Source organism: Cyprinodon tularosa, unplaced genomic scaffold, assembly GCF_016077235.1.
Source record: "Cyprinodon tularosa strain WSP-4 unplaced genomic scaffold, ASM1607723v1 ctg180, whole genome shotgun sequence".
Taxonomy (NCBI): Eukaryota; Metazoa; Chordata; class Actinopteri; order Cyprinodontiformes; family Cyprinodontidae; genus Cyprinodon; species Cyprinodon tularosa.
In genome coordinates this window covers 324,008-340,914 of record NW_024038609.1, presented here as the reverse complement: position 1 = coordinate 340,914, position 16,907 = coordinate 324,008, and the positions used below count along the sequence as shown (strand labels likewise).

General features: G+C 47.5%; 1 protein-coding gene across 1 annotated transcript in view; it reads right to left on the bottom strand.

Annotated features, from left to right (window-relative positions):
• The window catches only part of ambra1b (autophagy/beclin-1 regulator 1b), a 28,984-nt gene extending 12,466 nt beyond the window's left edge, over positions 1 to 16,518 (bottom strand). The window contains exons 1-8 of the mRNA XM_038282176.1: positions 16,387 to 16,518; positions 16,193 to 16,251; positions 12,900 to 13,083; positions 8,354 to 8,526; positions 7,915 to 7,981; positions 2,843 to 4,353; positions 670 to 756; positions 400 to 588 (exon numbers count right to left, since the gene is read on the bottom strand). Coding sequence (XP_038138104.1) covers positions 400 to 588; positions 670 to 756; positions 2,843 to 4,353; positions 7,915 to 7,981; positions 8,354 to 8,526; positions 12,900 to 13,083; positions 16,193 to 16,251; positions 16,387 to 16,518 — 2,402 coding nt within the window. The remainder of the gene's footprint in view (positions 1 to 399; positions 589 to 669; positions 757 to 2,842; positions 4,354 to 7,914; positions 7,982 to 8,353; positions 8,527 to 12,899; positions 13,084 to 16,192; positions 16,252 to 16,386) is intronic.
• Between the last annotated feature and the right edge of the window lie 389 nt (positions 16,519 to 16,907).

Sequence of the window (16,907 nt, the reverse complement as noted above, 5' to 3'; positions counted from 1 at the left end):
GATGCAATCAACTGGTTTTCCTTAGATAGAAAACTTTGTATCAATTTGACTGGAAGATCTTGTTGAATTGTAAAGTGCCTTGAGATGACGTGTTGTGAACTGCATGTCTCTCCCCCTCTTTTATGCCCCTTTCCTGTCAGCCTATTGTCAGAAAAATAGAGCCACTAGAACAGTAAAAACCAAAAAAAAAAAAAAAAACTCAAAAAAAAACTCAAAAAAAAAGAAGAGCGTGTGGTGATGTCATGACTATGCTTCTGTTCCAGTTGACACAGATTTGTTCTCCATGCTTCTGTTCTCCCAGAGTCCATACTACCCAAGAACAGGCGTCCATACTCTACATTCTTGTGAAACGTTCAGTATCTCCTCTCCATTTCCAGCCCATCAAGCTTAGCTACTTACTCCAGTTCCTCGAAGTCCACGTCGCTGTTGTCCATTGCGCCAGAGGGGTTGGGGGCGGGGCTGTCGGAGGACGTGGACATGGTTCGCATGCGGTGGTTCTGCTGGTATCGCAGGGAACGCTGGCGAATGCTGTCCCGTCTGGACAGGTACTGGATCATCCTCTGAGCATAGTACGCTGCTGGAGAAAGTCTGCGGAGCAAAGAAAGAAGCTTCAGGTCACAAACAGCCAATCAGAGCCGGATCCTGTGTCACAACTGTGTGGTGGCGTACCTGGCCGGGTCTGGGTAGATGGGGTGGTCTCTGGATCCGGACATGTCGTACCGAGACAACGACAGCAGGGAGGATTCTAGCAGCCGCCTGTTGGGGGCGGAGCATAGAATGATACGTTTCATTTAGGTTCTCATCTGCAGACCTAAGCTATGATTTATCAGGCTGTGATCAATAAAAACAAACCGTTCAATCCACTTTATATAAAAAAATAAATCCTCATAAGCGTCTGATTTCACTGCGCTGCTGAACCACAACTATACATGGAGAGCGGTCACATAGAGAAAATCGGCCTATGAGCGCCTCTGACCGAAGAGCTCGACTCCTGGTCCTGATGATTGACAGGGTAGATCCAAACCCAGCTGCTGAAAACATGGGGGAGTGGCGGCCTAGTGGTTAGAGCGGCACACTTGGTCCCCAGAGGTTCTGAGTTCAAGCCCCATTCCTGCAGACTGCCACTCTGGGTCCCTGAGCAAGACCCTTAGCCCCACACTGCTCCTGGGGAGCTGGTGTGAGATGAATAAAGTTCAATTATTATTATTTTGATGCAGCCGTGATCACTGTGTGTGATGCTGCTGCTCTGCAGGAGGAACGCCACAGTTCCAGAGCCATGATGGTGATGATCGGTGTGCTGAGCTCGGCTCTGGATCTACGTTCATCTCTGTGGTTCAGATTCAGCAAATCGACATTCACCAATTCACTGGTGGGTTCAGCAGCCAAAAGATCACAGCACAGACGCACAGTGCCTTTCCATCCAACCTGCTTAAAGGAATAGTACACCCAAAACATGATTAGCCTTCATTTTCTACTCACCCTCATGCTGAACAACACTCTGGAGTACTTTTTTGATATCTCAAATGCATCTGGAGATCTGGGAGGCTTCTTGCTGTCTGCTGACATTCAAATAATGGAGGTCTATGGCGCCCGAGGCAGAAAGGTCCATAAAAGTCCACAAAAAACGTGTCAATATTCCTCCATACTGCTCGTCCAATGTATTCCAAGTGTCCTGAGTGGGTAGCATCCAGAATTTACTCGAAACGAAGTCATTTAGAATGTTTTTAGAGCATAAACAGTAGTGTATAGGATTTCCTGAAAGCGCGTTCACGAGTCTACGGAAACCGGCAGACCAAACCAGATGAAAGTGCGCATTCAGCTCGGCAAAGAACTCATGCTCTTCCTCAACACTGAAGTCCTCAGACATTTTGCTTTCGTTGTTTCTTTCTTTGCACAGGTAAACAGCACATTTCTTCTTCTACGCTTGCATTATCGGCAGAGCAGACGCTGAATGCGCACTTTCGTCTGGTTTGGTCTGCCGCGGTTTCCGTAGACTCGTGAACGCGCAGGCGCGCGCTTTCAGGAAATCCTATACACTACTGTTTATGCTCTAAAAACATTCTAAATGACTTTGTTTCGAGTAAATTCTGGACGCTACCCACTCAGGACACTTGGAATACATTGGACGAGCAGTATGGAGGAATATTGACACGTTTTTTGTGGACTTTTATGGACCTTTCTGCCTCAGGCGCCATAGACCTCAATTATTTGAATGTCAGCAGACAGCAAGAAGCCTCCCAGATCTCCAGATGCATTTGAGATATCAAAAAAGTACTCCAGAGTGTTGTTCAGCATGGGGGTGAGTAGAAAATGAAGGCTAATCATGTTTTGGGTGTACTATTCCTTTAACATTATTCATGTTTGGTTGATTGTTTCTTTTTTTTTGTTCAAATGGAGAATTGTGTAACATTTGTTATCATTTTCATTTATAATCATATAAATAGAGAAAAAATTGTCCCCAAAATATCGGTAGCACATCAGGAGGATCGGTTAGACTGATTCAATCTAAAACTCCTTTATGGGTCAATCTCTATTTTGGGGTTTATTAAAGATCCAATATAATAATTCAGAGATCAGGAAACATCTAAACATAATAAGCTGATGTAATCCCCTGGTTTTGCACAAATGTAATCTTAGTTAGCTTGGTTGGCAGCTAATGGAGACTTAAGGCTTTTTTAATCTCTAGTTCCTGTTGGTTCTTTTTTTAGCTCACGGTTTGATAAATCAAGTTATCTTAGCAGCGATCTCATTACATCTTTGAGATCTGGACAGAAACCAGACTTGGATTTAATTACTCTTATTTGTGTTTTGATGGCCTTAAATTAACTCTGAGACGCCGTACCTCCGCAGCGAGTCCTCATCAGGGGGGTCAACAGGCATTTCTTGGCTTAAGGCCTCTGGTGGCTCGGCGGTCCGGCTGCTGGTTGCCTGCCGGTACACCCTCTCCCACTGCGCTGTGTCCTGGTTGTAGACCAGGCCCACCGTCTGCTCGGTGGCCTGGCTGGGAGGAGGGGCCAGAGGGAAGGCCACGGTTCCGGCCCCCGCAGGAGGCAGAGGCGGCTGCTCGATGGGCTCAGGAACCGCCCTCCTCTCCAGGTTCTGAGCTTCTAGTGTCCGCCTGCTGTCATCCGGCTGCCAAGGTGCTGCTGGGGAGGGGAAGGAAGAGGAAGAGGAGGGTGCATCCAGCGAGGAGGAAGAGGAGGTGGAGGAGGTTTGGTGCGTGCGCTCCCAGCGCTGTGAGTCCTGATTAAAAGTCAGCAGGTTATGGCAGGCCCGGCAGCGGTTCAGGTGGCCCCTGGAGGCCGGGGGAGGGACGTTGTTCTCCAAGCTGCTGGAGGCGGCGGGGGGCGGGGCGGGAGGCTGGTAATGGATGATGGTCGGGGAGGAGGATGAGGAGGGCTGGCTCGCCCTCTCTGTGTCCATGTTGTTGTTCAGCAGTTCCTGGCCGGGCTCCTGGTTCCCGTTGGCTATGCTGCCCCCCAGTGACGGTTCGATGTCTATGCGGTCGATCTCCAGGAAGTAACGGCTCAGGTTGCACTGCAGGACGTTCCGGAAGGAGGCCGAGGAGCTCCGAGAGCCATCCCAGAACGGGTGGTGGCCGCTGCTGGTGCCGGCCGACTCCCGGGGCCCCGTGTCCCCCTGCTGGGAGAAACCTCGGCCCTCGGAGGCAGAGGTGTAGAGCGGGGACTGAGACGAGCCGTCCTGCTGCCGCAGCACCGACAGCAGGCTGACCGAGGAGGAGGAGGAAGTCCGAGGAGGCAGCATGGACGGACCCACCCCTACTTCTCTCATGTTCAACAGGCTGCGGGTCCAGTCTGGGCTGGGCCTGGGGGCCGACAGAGGCTCCAAGATATTTGGCATGATGGGGTTCAGGGAGGCGCCGGCGCTGTAGTAGACGGAGGTGAAGGCTGAGGGCCGCTCTGTGGGCTGCCTGGGCTCCGTGCGTGCCGAGGAGAAGGTAGAGGCGGTGGAGAGAGGGGGGGTCTCCGACGAGACTCTGGGGTCTGGCGTAGCCGTCGTTGAGGCGCCGGCGGGCATCGTGCGCTTCCGGCTGACGGAGCAGCGAGTGCACACGCACAGCATGCCCAGGTGCTGGGTGCAACCTGGAATGGAGGCTCCGCCCGCTGTACCGGGGGCCTCGGCGGCACTAGCACTGTCGCTTGGAGGCCGTGGCGGCAGCTGCTGCTGCTGCTCGGCGCCCACGCTGTGCCCCGCAGAGCGGGAGGACGACAGGATGTGCAGGAAGTTGTGGAGGATCGGCGTCCGGCGAACTGGCTGGGAAGGCAGGAAGGAACGCTGGCGGAAGTGAGGCATCTCCACACTGTCCATGGGAACCTCGGAGTCGTCATCAGTCTGCGGAAAAAGGAAAGAACTGAGAACAGACGGAACCAGCTGCTAATGGACGCTTCAGCCAGGAGACGCGTCCTGTGGTGATCACCTGCACGCCGATCTACATCTGTTCAGCCCGTGATGAAGGAGCTAAAGTTGTAGTTGTTGTTTTACATCTTTACATCCACACATTTTTCTTTAGATTTTATTTTTTCAGGCTATATTTTTTTATTTCTTATTTGTCAGATTAAGTTTTATAAATGTCATTATTTTCAAAAAATGTATTCCAGATCAGATTCTCTTCATTCTAGGGGCGGGGCTTTGCTCTGGAGTGAAGACGCTTTTCTATTGATCGGCTGGACTTAACCCCTAGAACCCTACGGACCCACCGGTGGGTCCAGCTGCTACGTGACCTCGTAATTTTAACAAACCCCCAGTATTGATGTAAAAAACACATTTGGCACAGTTTGGTGACAATTATAGATAAATGTGCCAAAATGGCCTCTCCGTCTAAGAAATTTCTCACTAATACCATTCTAAAATAAATATGATTCATCTGATTGAGTCCAAATTTGGTATATTTTTACACAACATTTAGATTTAAAAGTCTGTACTACTTTTTTGTGCTATAAATAATATTTTGGTAGTGTTTTGCAATGTTTATTTCAAAGAAAATTTTGGCGAGGTTCAAAAAAAGCAAAATATTTTGTATTTTGTCCCTAATATTTCAGGCAGGGTCAAAGCTACAATGGTGCTGACACCAGAAAACCATTCTATGACATCTTACCTTTACAGAGGTACCAAAAGTTATAAGTTTTTAGATTAAGTTTAGATTAAGTTTTTAGTTATAAGTTATTAGATATAAGTAACTTATATCTAATAGCTGTGAGGCTATAAGTGATTTACTTTTGGGTGTTTTTGTCAGGCAGAAATTTATTTATACCCCCTGAGGGTGTAAGAGGTTAAGCAATGTTTTTATTGGTCAGGAGCAAGCGTTTGGAAGAGAAGGTGATCTGGAAAATGTTATTTAAAATAAATTCAATTTGTAAAAATCAACCTGAAATTTGAAAAAAAAAAGAAAATCAAAATGAAAAAAATATATTCTGAGAAAAAAAGTTACCGTATTTTCACGACTATAAGGCGCACATAAACATCTTTTTTTTTCCCCTCAAAATGTGCGGTGCGCCCTTTGGTGCGGTGCGCCTTATGTGTGTTTTAACTGCGACTTTTGAGACCACCTCATTGAGGAGATGATGAAAGAGTGGCTGAATGTAAGGAGACCAGGTGTTTTTTTCCCACTCATCACCATCGCTGTTAATATGTGACTCCATGCGTGCCCATCTCACAGCTGATGTCAAAAACATGGGGAAAAAAATTAACCCTGTGCTCGCTGTTCAACCGCTCGACATCGGTGTGAACCGGACCCAGCAGGTGCAGCAGAAGCAGCGAGTTTACATGCAAAGTCAACGGTTGACGCGCGTATAGGCGCAGCAAAAGGTCCCGCAGCGCGTTTTGAGCAGCAGGCGCAGCGCGTCGGGAGCGTTTAAGCATCTGACGTGCTTGACGCGCTGCTGCAGCTGGAGATGGAAAAATTGAAGTTTTGCTGCTGACAGCGAGACAGACACAGCGCTCTGATGACACATGATATTAACGCAAATGGAAAAGGCTGGATGGATGAGGAGATGATGAAAGGCAGCTGTATGTGAGGAGACCAGGTGGTTTTTTCCACGCATCACCATCGCTGCGTGCCCATCTCACAGCCGATGTGAAAAAAAAGGTGAATCAAATGAACGCTGTGCTCGCCGTTATCCCGGGGGTCTGACAAAGGAACTTCAACCGCTCGACATCGGTGTGAACCGGCCGTTCAAAGTAAGGCTGCGAGCGGCGTGGGAGCGATGGATGACAGACGGAGAGCACAGTTTCACGATAAGTGGAAGGCAGCGCCGGGCAAGTTACGCCACCGTTAGCGGATGGATTGTTGATGCTTGGGGCGACAGTGGCGTTGGATGTAGGAGTTTGCCATGAAATCGAAGGGTTGACGGTTCAAGCCCCGACTCCGACTTTCATTGTCGTTGTGTCCTTGGGCAAGACACTTCACCTGCATTGTCTACTGATGGTGGTCAGAGGGCCCGGTGGCGCCAGTGTACGGCAGCCCCGCTTCTGTCAGTGAGCCCCAGGGCAGCTGTGGCTACAATGTAGCTTGCCACCATCAGTGTGTGAGTGAATGGGTGAATGAATGTAGAGTAAAGCGCCTTGGTCAAGTCTCCTAACTTGAATAAAAGCGCTATATAAGTACATACCATTTACCATTTACCATGCTTGGACTAACGTGTCTGCTGGCTCTGTTGTTCGAGCTTTCGCAAAAGCCGGCATTATTTCTGAGGAGCCGCGCTGCACGGAAAGTGACTCTGACAGCGAAGAAGGGGAAACTGGCATGTCTGATTTAGCGCAGCTGTTTAATTCAGAAACAGAGGATGATGACTTTGATGGGTTTGATTAATACTTTGTAATAAATACATGAATAAAGCACAAACATACTCAGTTTTGCTCCCGCTCTATTTTTCTACCTGAAAACTTAATTCAACAGCAGCCTCTGGGCGGGTCTCCTCCTCTTCACCGCGGCGGCTGGCAGGTGTTTTTTCATCTAAATAATCTAAATCTTGCAGCTATATTTGCTGTGATCAGGGGGAATAAAGTAGTTTTAATATGTTTTAAGTGAGAAAGTCCACCTGAAAACTTAATAATTGCAGTCAGTTCATCCAGATTATCTTTTTCTGTCGGAGGCGCTCAGACCCCCACATACCAGCGGTACACCGACAGCAGAAATCCCTTCAACAGCAGCCTCTAGGCTGGGCAGCCTCCAGGTTCACCGCGGCGGCTGGCAGGTGTTTTTCATCTAAATAATTTAAACTGCAGGCACCAGGATACCGGCAATAAAAGCGAACATATTCCGTCGGCAGGTTTCAGGATTTTAAGTTAATTTAGGAGTGATCACAGCGCTGTGTCATCTGCGATGTGTCTGTCTCACGGCCAGCTGCCAGGTTTGATTAATACTTTGTAATAAATACATGAATAAAGCACAGTCATACTCAGTTTTGCCCCCGCTCTATTTTTAAATACGCAGTAGAGGTATTTAAAGGTAGTAGAAGACATGTACCTGTATATAAAAAAACACGCCCTATAGTCCGGTGCGCCTTATGTCTGTGTTAAATACAGAAATGGGACACATAACTGAGAGTGCGCCTTTTAGTACGGTGCGCCTTATGGTCGTGAAAATACGGTAGTTGGAAATTTGAATGGAAAAATGTGAATTGAGCATTAAGGCCTGCAGTGTGACCGTAGCCATAGTTACATTAACATCACACACATCGGATCTTAAATTGGAAAAATCTTTATCATTTAAACTGGATGTTAAAACGGCCATAGACCGAAGAAGAACTTTAAAGCATCTCCAGAAAACCTGGAAAACCTCGGATCAATGGATACCAGGAATGTAAAGAACTGAGACCTTGGTGCGGAAACTGGATTTGACTGATTTTCTTCCATCTTAACATGTAAAAGTTCAGAAACTGCGCTTAAACTCACCTGCTGATTGGATGGATTCACAATCGCTGTGAGCAGGTTGTGACCCAGAGGATCAAATCTCACCAACCTACAGAGAGCAGGACAGAAACAAGCCTTTTACTTTCACACCATCTCCTCCTTGTTTAAGTAGAGCTTGCTTTTTAAAAAAATGATCATAAATAGTTTCCTTACAGGAGACAATTACAGAAAGTTTGGAAGGAAAATAATGACAGCAGCTGCTGGCAAACAAACTAGCAGGATGATTTTAGCTCATTTTAAGATTCTAAATCTATACATGTTAAGATTTTTCTCTGAAACATCCCTTTAATCTATGAGTAAAAGTTATGCTGCTTTCATAGAACCGGTTCCAGCCAGCTGAGCTTTGTTGGTTTAATGACTCCGGTTGGGAATGCCGGCAGAGCTTCCTGGCCCCGCTGCTCGCCGATGCTCTTTGACCCACCTTACTCGCTCCGTCTCGCTGCCCGTCTTGACCACGGCGAACGGCTCGGGGCGGCTCCAGTCCCAGAAGTGCAGCTCGTTGTTGGTGGCGATGAGGAGGAGCTGAGCCGTTGGGTGGAAGGCGAGGGAGGCGATGGCCACGTTGCTCTCGGTAAACCAGCTCTCGCTGCCGCCCTGCAGACCGAGACAGAGAGAGCACCCAGTCATTCATGGGAACGCTGGAAAAATCAACCCTCCGTACCGCTATCCTTCCACTCTACGCTCTCATCCAATCCTAATTCATTTTTTATTCAAACCTCCAAGTCTGATTAGGGCTTCATCAAAGAGATGTCATTCATCAGTGGATTCAAGTCTAAACAAAAAAGAACACGTTTGTATGTAAGAGGAATGTGGTTCAATTTTGGAGAATTTATGGATCATGACAAGTCGACCTCAGAAAACAGGCAGAAAACAAACAGCATAGAAGAAAATAGCAGATCTTTAGGATTTCTCACGTCTTCCTTACTGATCGGGGAAACATTTCATAGTCACACTTTAACCCCACAAACATGTTTAAACACAGCTGGAGAAGCACAACTAAGGAGGATCTGTTGAGAACAAAGGTTGCTTGTCTGGTTCTTCTCTGAAGGAGTTAATAGAAATTAGGGCTGCAACTAACGATTATTTTAAAAATCGATGAATCGGCCGATTATTTTTTCAATTAATCGATGAATCGGACAAAAAATATTTTTTATATTAACCTCTTTATTCCAAAATAAACATTTTAGACAGAACAAACAAGCACACAAGTACAGGTTGCTCATTAACTGTTCTGGTGCAATGTGAAAAAAAAATGTTTGTGTTAAAACTACGCAAACTTACATGAGAAATGTAGCTGTACATCCACAAAATATAGGGTACTTTGTTTCATAAAGCGCAAAAAAGACATTTTTGTTTTTAAAAGCCCCTAAGGGGTTCAAACAATAGGCCCCCCCCATTTCAACAAATTAGTTTTTTTTTACTAGAAGAGTTCTGCCTTTTAAGACAGGAAAGTATAGCAGTTAAAGTTGCTACTTGAGAAAATACTGAACCATAGAGATAAAAATAGCCCTGTGATTCAAATTATAAATTGTATTTGGAATAAAAATGAGAGAACTAGGGGTGCTAAAATAGGGTGACCAAAGGTCCGTATTTCCCGGGACATATCCGTATTTCACGTCCTGTCCCGGGCGTCCCGGGGTTTTTTTTAGAAAGTGAGGAAATGTCCTGATTTCACTGCGCACGACGCTCCGTGTGACGTAATCCCTGAGCCGCGTCAGTGCGGGCAGCCCTGTTCTTAATCAGAGGCTCTGTTCAAAAACCTGGGCTGCATCCTCCAAGGACGCGGTCTACCTAGACTGGATCCTTCGAAGTCCTTGAAAATAAGGAGGCCGGAAGAGTTTTGGCTGTAAATTCGAACAGGTCCACCCTTCGGCGGGTTTTACCGCCGTATGCTCTGTTGCTTAGCAACCGAGAAAGTTGACACACAAAGCAGGAAAAGAATGAATACCGAGGTTTTCAAAACTGTTTGTTTATTTATTTATTTTTTTAAAAGTTAAAGTGAACAAAGACTACACTCACAAGAATCCAGAGTGGAATAAAGGTTCCAACCACCGGGAGCAGGAACAAATAAAATCAAATGTAATGATAGAAACCTTAGTCAGTTAAATAACCTGCTGCTGTCATTCTGCACATCTCTGATGTTGCTGCTATTTTCAAATATCCATTACTGTAAAAATATCCATAGCTGCATATTGGTTATTTATTCTCCAGTTTTATATTGTTAAAACACTTTACAGTATTTTATTGTTTATATTTTAACTCTTCCCTATTATGTTATTCTTCTACATTTTTCTAAGGTCCGAATTTGTGTGACTATTTTCAATCATCGTTCTGCTGCTGTAAATTTGCCCATTGTGGGACAATAAAGGGATTTTCTATTCTATTCTATAAAAGGGGTAGAATGATATAAGTAAATCTAAACAATGTATTTATAAAAATATATCTGCAAAATCTCTAATATTCAACAACAAAAAATACTTAGTTAAGCATATTGTGCAAAACAGCAATAAAAAAATTAAACTCCTATCAGATTTATAGTCCCCACCCTGCAGATCTATTAGAATCTGTCCTTAAATTACAGCCAAACCCATTTACACAGTAACAGATTAAAACCTTTAGATAAATCAAACATTACCGCCACATATCTGACTCAATAACCATTAAAACAACTATTTTCATTCATTTCAGACGGAACTAATCACAGAGTTGTATTATATTAAACTGAACTTCCAATTTTCACCACTGCGCCAAGTAACATTTCCTCTGATCACGGAGCAAATCCCGATGATGATGAGACATTTGTTCTTTCACCCCCCCCTATACAGGTGCTGGTCATAAAATTAGAATATCATGAAAAAGTAGATTGATTTCAGTAATTCCATTTAAAAAGTGAAACTTGTATATTATATTCATACATTACATACAAACTCATATATTTCAGATGTTTATTTTGTTTAATTTTGATGATTACAAATGACAACAAATGAAAATCTCAAATTCATCATATCAGAAAATTAGAATATTGTGAAAAGGTTCAAAATTGATGGCCCCTGGTGCCACACTCTAATCAGCTAATTAACTCAAACCACCTGCAAAAGCCTTTAAATGGTCTTTCAGTCTAGTTCTATAGGCTACACAATCATGGGGAAGACTGCTGACTTGACAGTTGTCCAAAAGACGACCATCGACACCTTGCACAAGGAGGGCAAGACACAAAAGGTCATCGCTAAAGAGGCTGGCTGTTCACAGAGCTCAGTGTCCAAGCACATTAATAGAGAGGCGAAGGGAAGGAAAAGATGTGGTCGAAAAAAGTGTACAAGCAAGAGAGATAACCGCACCCTGGAGAGGATTGTGAAACAAAACCCATTCAAAAATGTGGGGGAGATTCACAAAGAGTGGACTGCAGCTGGAGTGAGTGCTTCAAGAACCACCACACACAGACGTATGAAAGACATGGGTTTCTGCTGTCGCATTCCTTGTGTCAAGCCACTCTTGAACCACAGACAGCGTCAGAAGCGTCTTGCCTGGGCTAAAGAGAAACAGGACTGGACTGCTGGTGAGTGGTCCAAAGTCATGTTCTCTGATGAAAGTACATTTTGCATTTCCTTTGGAAATCAAGGTCCCAGAGTCTGGAGGAAAAGAAGAGAGGCACTTCATCCACGTTGCTTGAAGTCCAGTGTAAAGTTTCCACAGTCAGTGATGGTTTGGGGTGCCATGTCATCTGCTGGTGTTGGTCCATTGTGTTTTCTGAGGTCCAGGGTCAACGCAGCCACATACCAGGAAGTTTTAGAGCACTTCATGCTTCCTGCAGCTGACCAACTTTTTGGAGATGCAGATTTCATTTTCCAACAGGACTTGGCACCTGCACACAGTGCCAAAGCTACCAGTACCTGGTTGAAGGACCATGGTATCCCTGTTCTTAATTGGCCAGCAAACTCTCCTGACCTTAACCCCATAGAAAATATATGGGGTATTGTGAAGAAGAAGATGCAATACACCAGACCCAACCATTCAGAAGAGCTAAAAGCCACTATTAGAGCAACCTGGGCTATCATAACACCTGAGCAGTGCCACAGACTGATCGACTCCATGCCACGCCGCATTGCTGCAGTAATACAGGCCAAAGGAGGCCCAACTAAATACTGAGTGCTGTACATGCTCATACTTTTCATGTTCATACTTTTCAGTTGGCCAACATTTCTATAAATCCTTTGTTTTTATTGGTCTTCAGTAATATTCTAATTTTCTGATATGATGAATTTGAGATTTTCATTTGTTGTCATTTGTAATCATCAAAATTAAACAAAATAAACATCTGAAATATATGAGTTTGTATGTAATGTATGAATATAATATACAAGTTTCACTTTTTAAATGGAATTACTGAAATCAATCTACTTTTTCATGATATTCTAATTTTATGACCAGCACCTGTATACAAAAAGTCTTTCTGATCTTGTTTTTAGATCGACACAAGCAGCAAGAGCAGATTCTGTTAGATTATTCTCTACTCTACATAAATAATCTGCCAGAGCAGTAAGACAGCTCATGCATCATGATTTCAACAAGTTTTAATAAAGTAGTTTTAGAATCAGCAAACAGCTGCCTCCTCATGGCTTCTCAGCTGCTTTGCTTCCTGAAGTCGGATCAACGCCCTAAAGCTTGACTAATGTTCTCCTTTGCTTTATTTCTTTTTGCCGTCTTTCCATAAACAAACTTACAGAATGTTTTAATTTGGGTGAAGATTTCTTCAAGTCATGCTGAACATCTAACATCCAGTTTTCCGCTTTCCTGCAAACAAACTGGTTGGACCTCAATATGACGTCAGACTGACGGACGGACGGAGAAGTGATTCAGTGGAACGATCCGGACTGATTCAGATCTCCAGGATTCCGCCCAGCCTGGTCGCCAGGTTATCGGCTTCGACCCGCTCCGTTCATCGCAGGCGGTGGTTGGTTGATACTCACATGCAGGTCCCATATGCGGACTTCCCCGTCAAGGCACCCAGAGGCCACCAAGCCAGGAATGGTGGGGTGAAAGGTCACGCACCATGGGGTCCTCCGGTGGCCCACCAAGGAATGCAGGCACTTTCCCGTCTTCACCTCCGTGATGTAGATGTTGTGGTTGACGTGTGTGGAGGCCATTAAAGACCTGCCAAGACAAAGGAGACGGTAAGAGCGGCTGAAGTCAGAGTTAAATCTTCACTAAAGAGAAGCTGTTTTCAAACAACAGAAATAAGAGGTAAATGAATGTAGACATGGATCAGTGTGGTTTTTTTAAAGACTAATTCTAATATCGACTGTTTTGATCATGATACTGATGGCGCAGCTGTTCCCAGCTTGAGGGCTCTGAAGGGATTTATAGAGAAAAAAAGCAGCTAATAGACACGGACGAAGGTGTGTTTGAAACAGTGAAACCAGGAATTGGCCCATGAAGCCTGATCCTGAAACCATCCAGAACTGGCTAAAGAATGTCAAGTTTCCCCCCTCAGGTTGGTGCTTCATGATGCATGGATGAAACCCAGCAGCAGTCACGATGCGTGGAGGAAACCCAGCAGCAGTCATGATGCGTGGAGGAAACCCAGCAGCAGTCATGATGCGTGGAGGAAACCCAGCAGCAGTCACGATGCGTGGAGGAAACCCAGCAGCAGTCACGATGCGTGGAGGAAACCCAGCAGCAGTCACGATGCGTGGAGGAAACCCAGCAGCAGTCATGATGCGTGGAGGAAACCCAGCAGCAGTCATGATGCGTGGAGGAAACCCAGCAGCAGTCACGATGCGTGGAGGAAACCCAGCAGCAGTCACGATGCGTGGAGGAAACCCAGCAGCAGTCATGATGCGTGGAGGAAACCCAGCAGCAGTCATGATGCGTGGAGGAAACCCAGCAGCAGTCATGATGCGTGGAGGAAACCCACCAGCAGTCATGATGCGTGGAGGAAACCCACCAGCAGTCATGATGCGTGGAGGAAACCCACCAGCAGTCACGATGCGTGGAGGAAACCCAGCAGCAGTCACGATGCGTGGAGGAAACCCAGCAGCAGTCACGATGCGTGGAGGAAACCCAGCAGCAGTCATGATGCGTGGAGGAAACCCAGCAGCAGTCATGATGCGTGGAGGAAACCCAGCAGCAGTCACGATGCGTGGAGGAAACCCAGCAGCAGTCACGATGCGTGGAGGAAACCCAGCAGCAGTCACGATGCGTGGAGGAAACCCAGCAGCAGTCACGATGCGTGGAGGAAACCCAGCAGCAGTCACGATGCGTGGAGGAAACCCAGCAGCAGTCATGATGCGTGGAGGAAACCCAGCAGCAGTCATGATGCGTGGAGGAAACCCAGCAGCAGTCATGATGCGTGGAGGAAACCCAGCAGCAGTCACGATGCGTGGAGGAAACCCAGCAGCAGTCATGATGCGTGGAGGAAACCCAGCAGCAGTCATGATGCGTGGAGGAAACCCAGCAGCAGTCATGATGCGTGGAGGAAACCCAGCAGCAGTCACGATGCGTGGAGGAAACCCAGCAGCAGTCACGATGCGTGGAGGAAACCCAGCAGCAGTCATGATGCGTGGAGGAAACCCAGCAGCAGTCATGATGCGTGGAGGAAACCCAGCAGCAGTCATGATGCGTGGAGGAAACCCAGCAGCAGTCATGATGCGTGGAGGAAACCCAGCAGCAGTCATGATGCGTGGAGGAAACCCAGCAGCAGTCATGATGCGTGGAGGAAACCCAGCAGCAGTCACGATGCGTGGAGGAAACCCAGCAGCAGTCATGATGCGTGGAGGAAACCCAGCAGCAGTCATGATGCGTGGAGGAAACCCAGCAGCAGTCATGATGCGTGGAGGAAACCCAGCAGCAGTCACGATGCGTGGAGGAAACCCAGCAGCAGTCATGATGCGTGGAGGAAACCCAGCAGCAGTCACGATGCGTGGAGGAAACCCAGCAGCAGTCATGATGCGTGGAGGAAACCCAGCAGCAGTCATGATGCGTGGAGGAAACCCAGCAGCAGTCATGATGCGTGGAGGAAACCCAGCAGCAGTCACGATGCGTGGAGGAAACCCAGCAGCAGTCACGATGCGTGGAGGAAACCCAGCAGCAGTCATGATGCGTGGAGGAAACCCAGCAGCAGTCATGATGCGTGGAGGAAACCCAGCAGCAGTCATGATGCGTGGAGGAAACCCAGCAGCAGTCATGATGCGTGGAGGAAACCCAGCAGCAGTCATGATGCGTGGAGGAAACCCAGCAGCAGTCACGATGCGTGGAGGAAACCCAGCAGCAGTCATGATGCGTGGAGGAAACCCAGCAGCAGTCACGATGCGTGGAGGAAACCCAGCAGCAGTCATGATGCGTGGAGGAAACCCAGCAGCAGTCATGATGCGTGGAGGAAACCCAGCAGCAGTCACGATGCGTGGAGGAAACCCAGCAGCAGTCATGATGCGTGGAGGAAACCCAGCAGCAGTCACGATGCGTGGAGGAAACCCAGCAGCAGTCACGATGCGTGGAGGAAACCCAGCAGCAGTCATGATGCGTGGAGGAAACCCAGCAGCAGTCATGATGCGTGGAGGAAACCCAGCAGCAGTCATGATGCGTGGAGGAAATCCAGCAGCAGTCATGATGCGTGGAGGAAACCCAGCAGCAGTCACGATGCGTGGAGGAAACCCAGCAGCAGTCACGATGCGTGGAGGAAACCCAGCAGCAGTCATGATGCGTGGAGGAAACCCAGCAGCAGTCATGATGCGTGGAGGAAACCCAGCAGCAGTCATGATGCGTGGAGGAAACCCAGCAGCAGTCACGATGCGTGGAGGAAACCCAGCAGCAGTCACGATGCGTGGAGGAAACCCAGCAGCAGTCATGATGCGTGGAGGAAACCCAGCAGCAGTCATGATGCGTGGAGGAAACCCAGCAGCAGTCATGATGCGTGGAGGAAACCCAGCAGCAGTCATGATGCGTGGAGGAAACCCAGCAGCAGTCATGATGCGTGGAGGAAACCCAGCAGCAGTCACGATGCGTGGAGGAAACCCAGCAGCAGTCATGATGCGTGGAGGAAACCCAGCAGCAGTCACGATGCGTGGAGGAAACCCAGCAGCAGTCACGATGCGTGGAGGAAACCCAGCAGCAGTCATGATGCGTGGAGGAAACCCAGCAGCAGTCATGATGCGTGGAGGAAACCCAGCAGCAGTCATGATGCGTGGAGGAAACCCAGCAGCAGTCATGGACTACAAAGCGGCTGGAGGCAGAAACCAGTTTATGTTTAGAAAGTGCATGTTACCTGTCAGGGCTGAAGGCCAGCAGGAACGTTGATCGCGGGCTGTCAGGAAGCTCCACCTTCTGTAACAGACAGAGATAAACACATGATGAAGGCACAGAACACTAAAGCCGCTCCCACAGAGCCTAATCGGTCGTTATCGATAACTCGGCTTTCATTTCAGAACCCCTTCAAAGCGGAGGCGACCCGTGACCCACCTGGCTCTGCCATTTCATCCAGCGGACCTTCTCCTCCACCAGCAGCTGCAGGAGCCGCCGGGAGCCAAACGTCTCTGATCCCCGCTCCCGGCTGGACAGGATCCGGACAGAGTTCCTCTGACGGGATGCCATGCTGCTACCAGGGGCCTCGGCTGATTGGCTGCTCACACCCGCTGCCGTCAGGCTGATGTCGCCATGCAGAGGTAAGGCTGGGAGAGAAAACCCGTCCGTCCATTAAACATTTTAACAATCCTTAGAGAAAAGGCAGAAGACTGAACCTGAAATCATTAAGGATGACCCAGACCCACAGTTAGACACGCCCACCCAGATTACAGCGCCGAACTCTCCTCTGATCGTGGACAGGATGAGGAGCACAGTTTCCCCATCAGCTCTTGAAGGCTCAGAGTAACTACTGTTTTCAGTTAGAAATCTAAATCATGAGGACGGCTGATGTTTTTATCTCTAATTAAAAGGAGCATAGACTTGGCAGGTCAACCTCCATCATGCAGCACTGTCGCAAT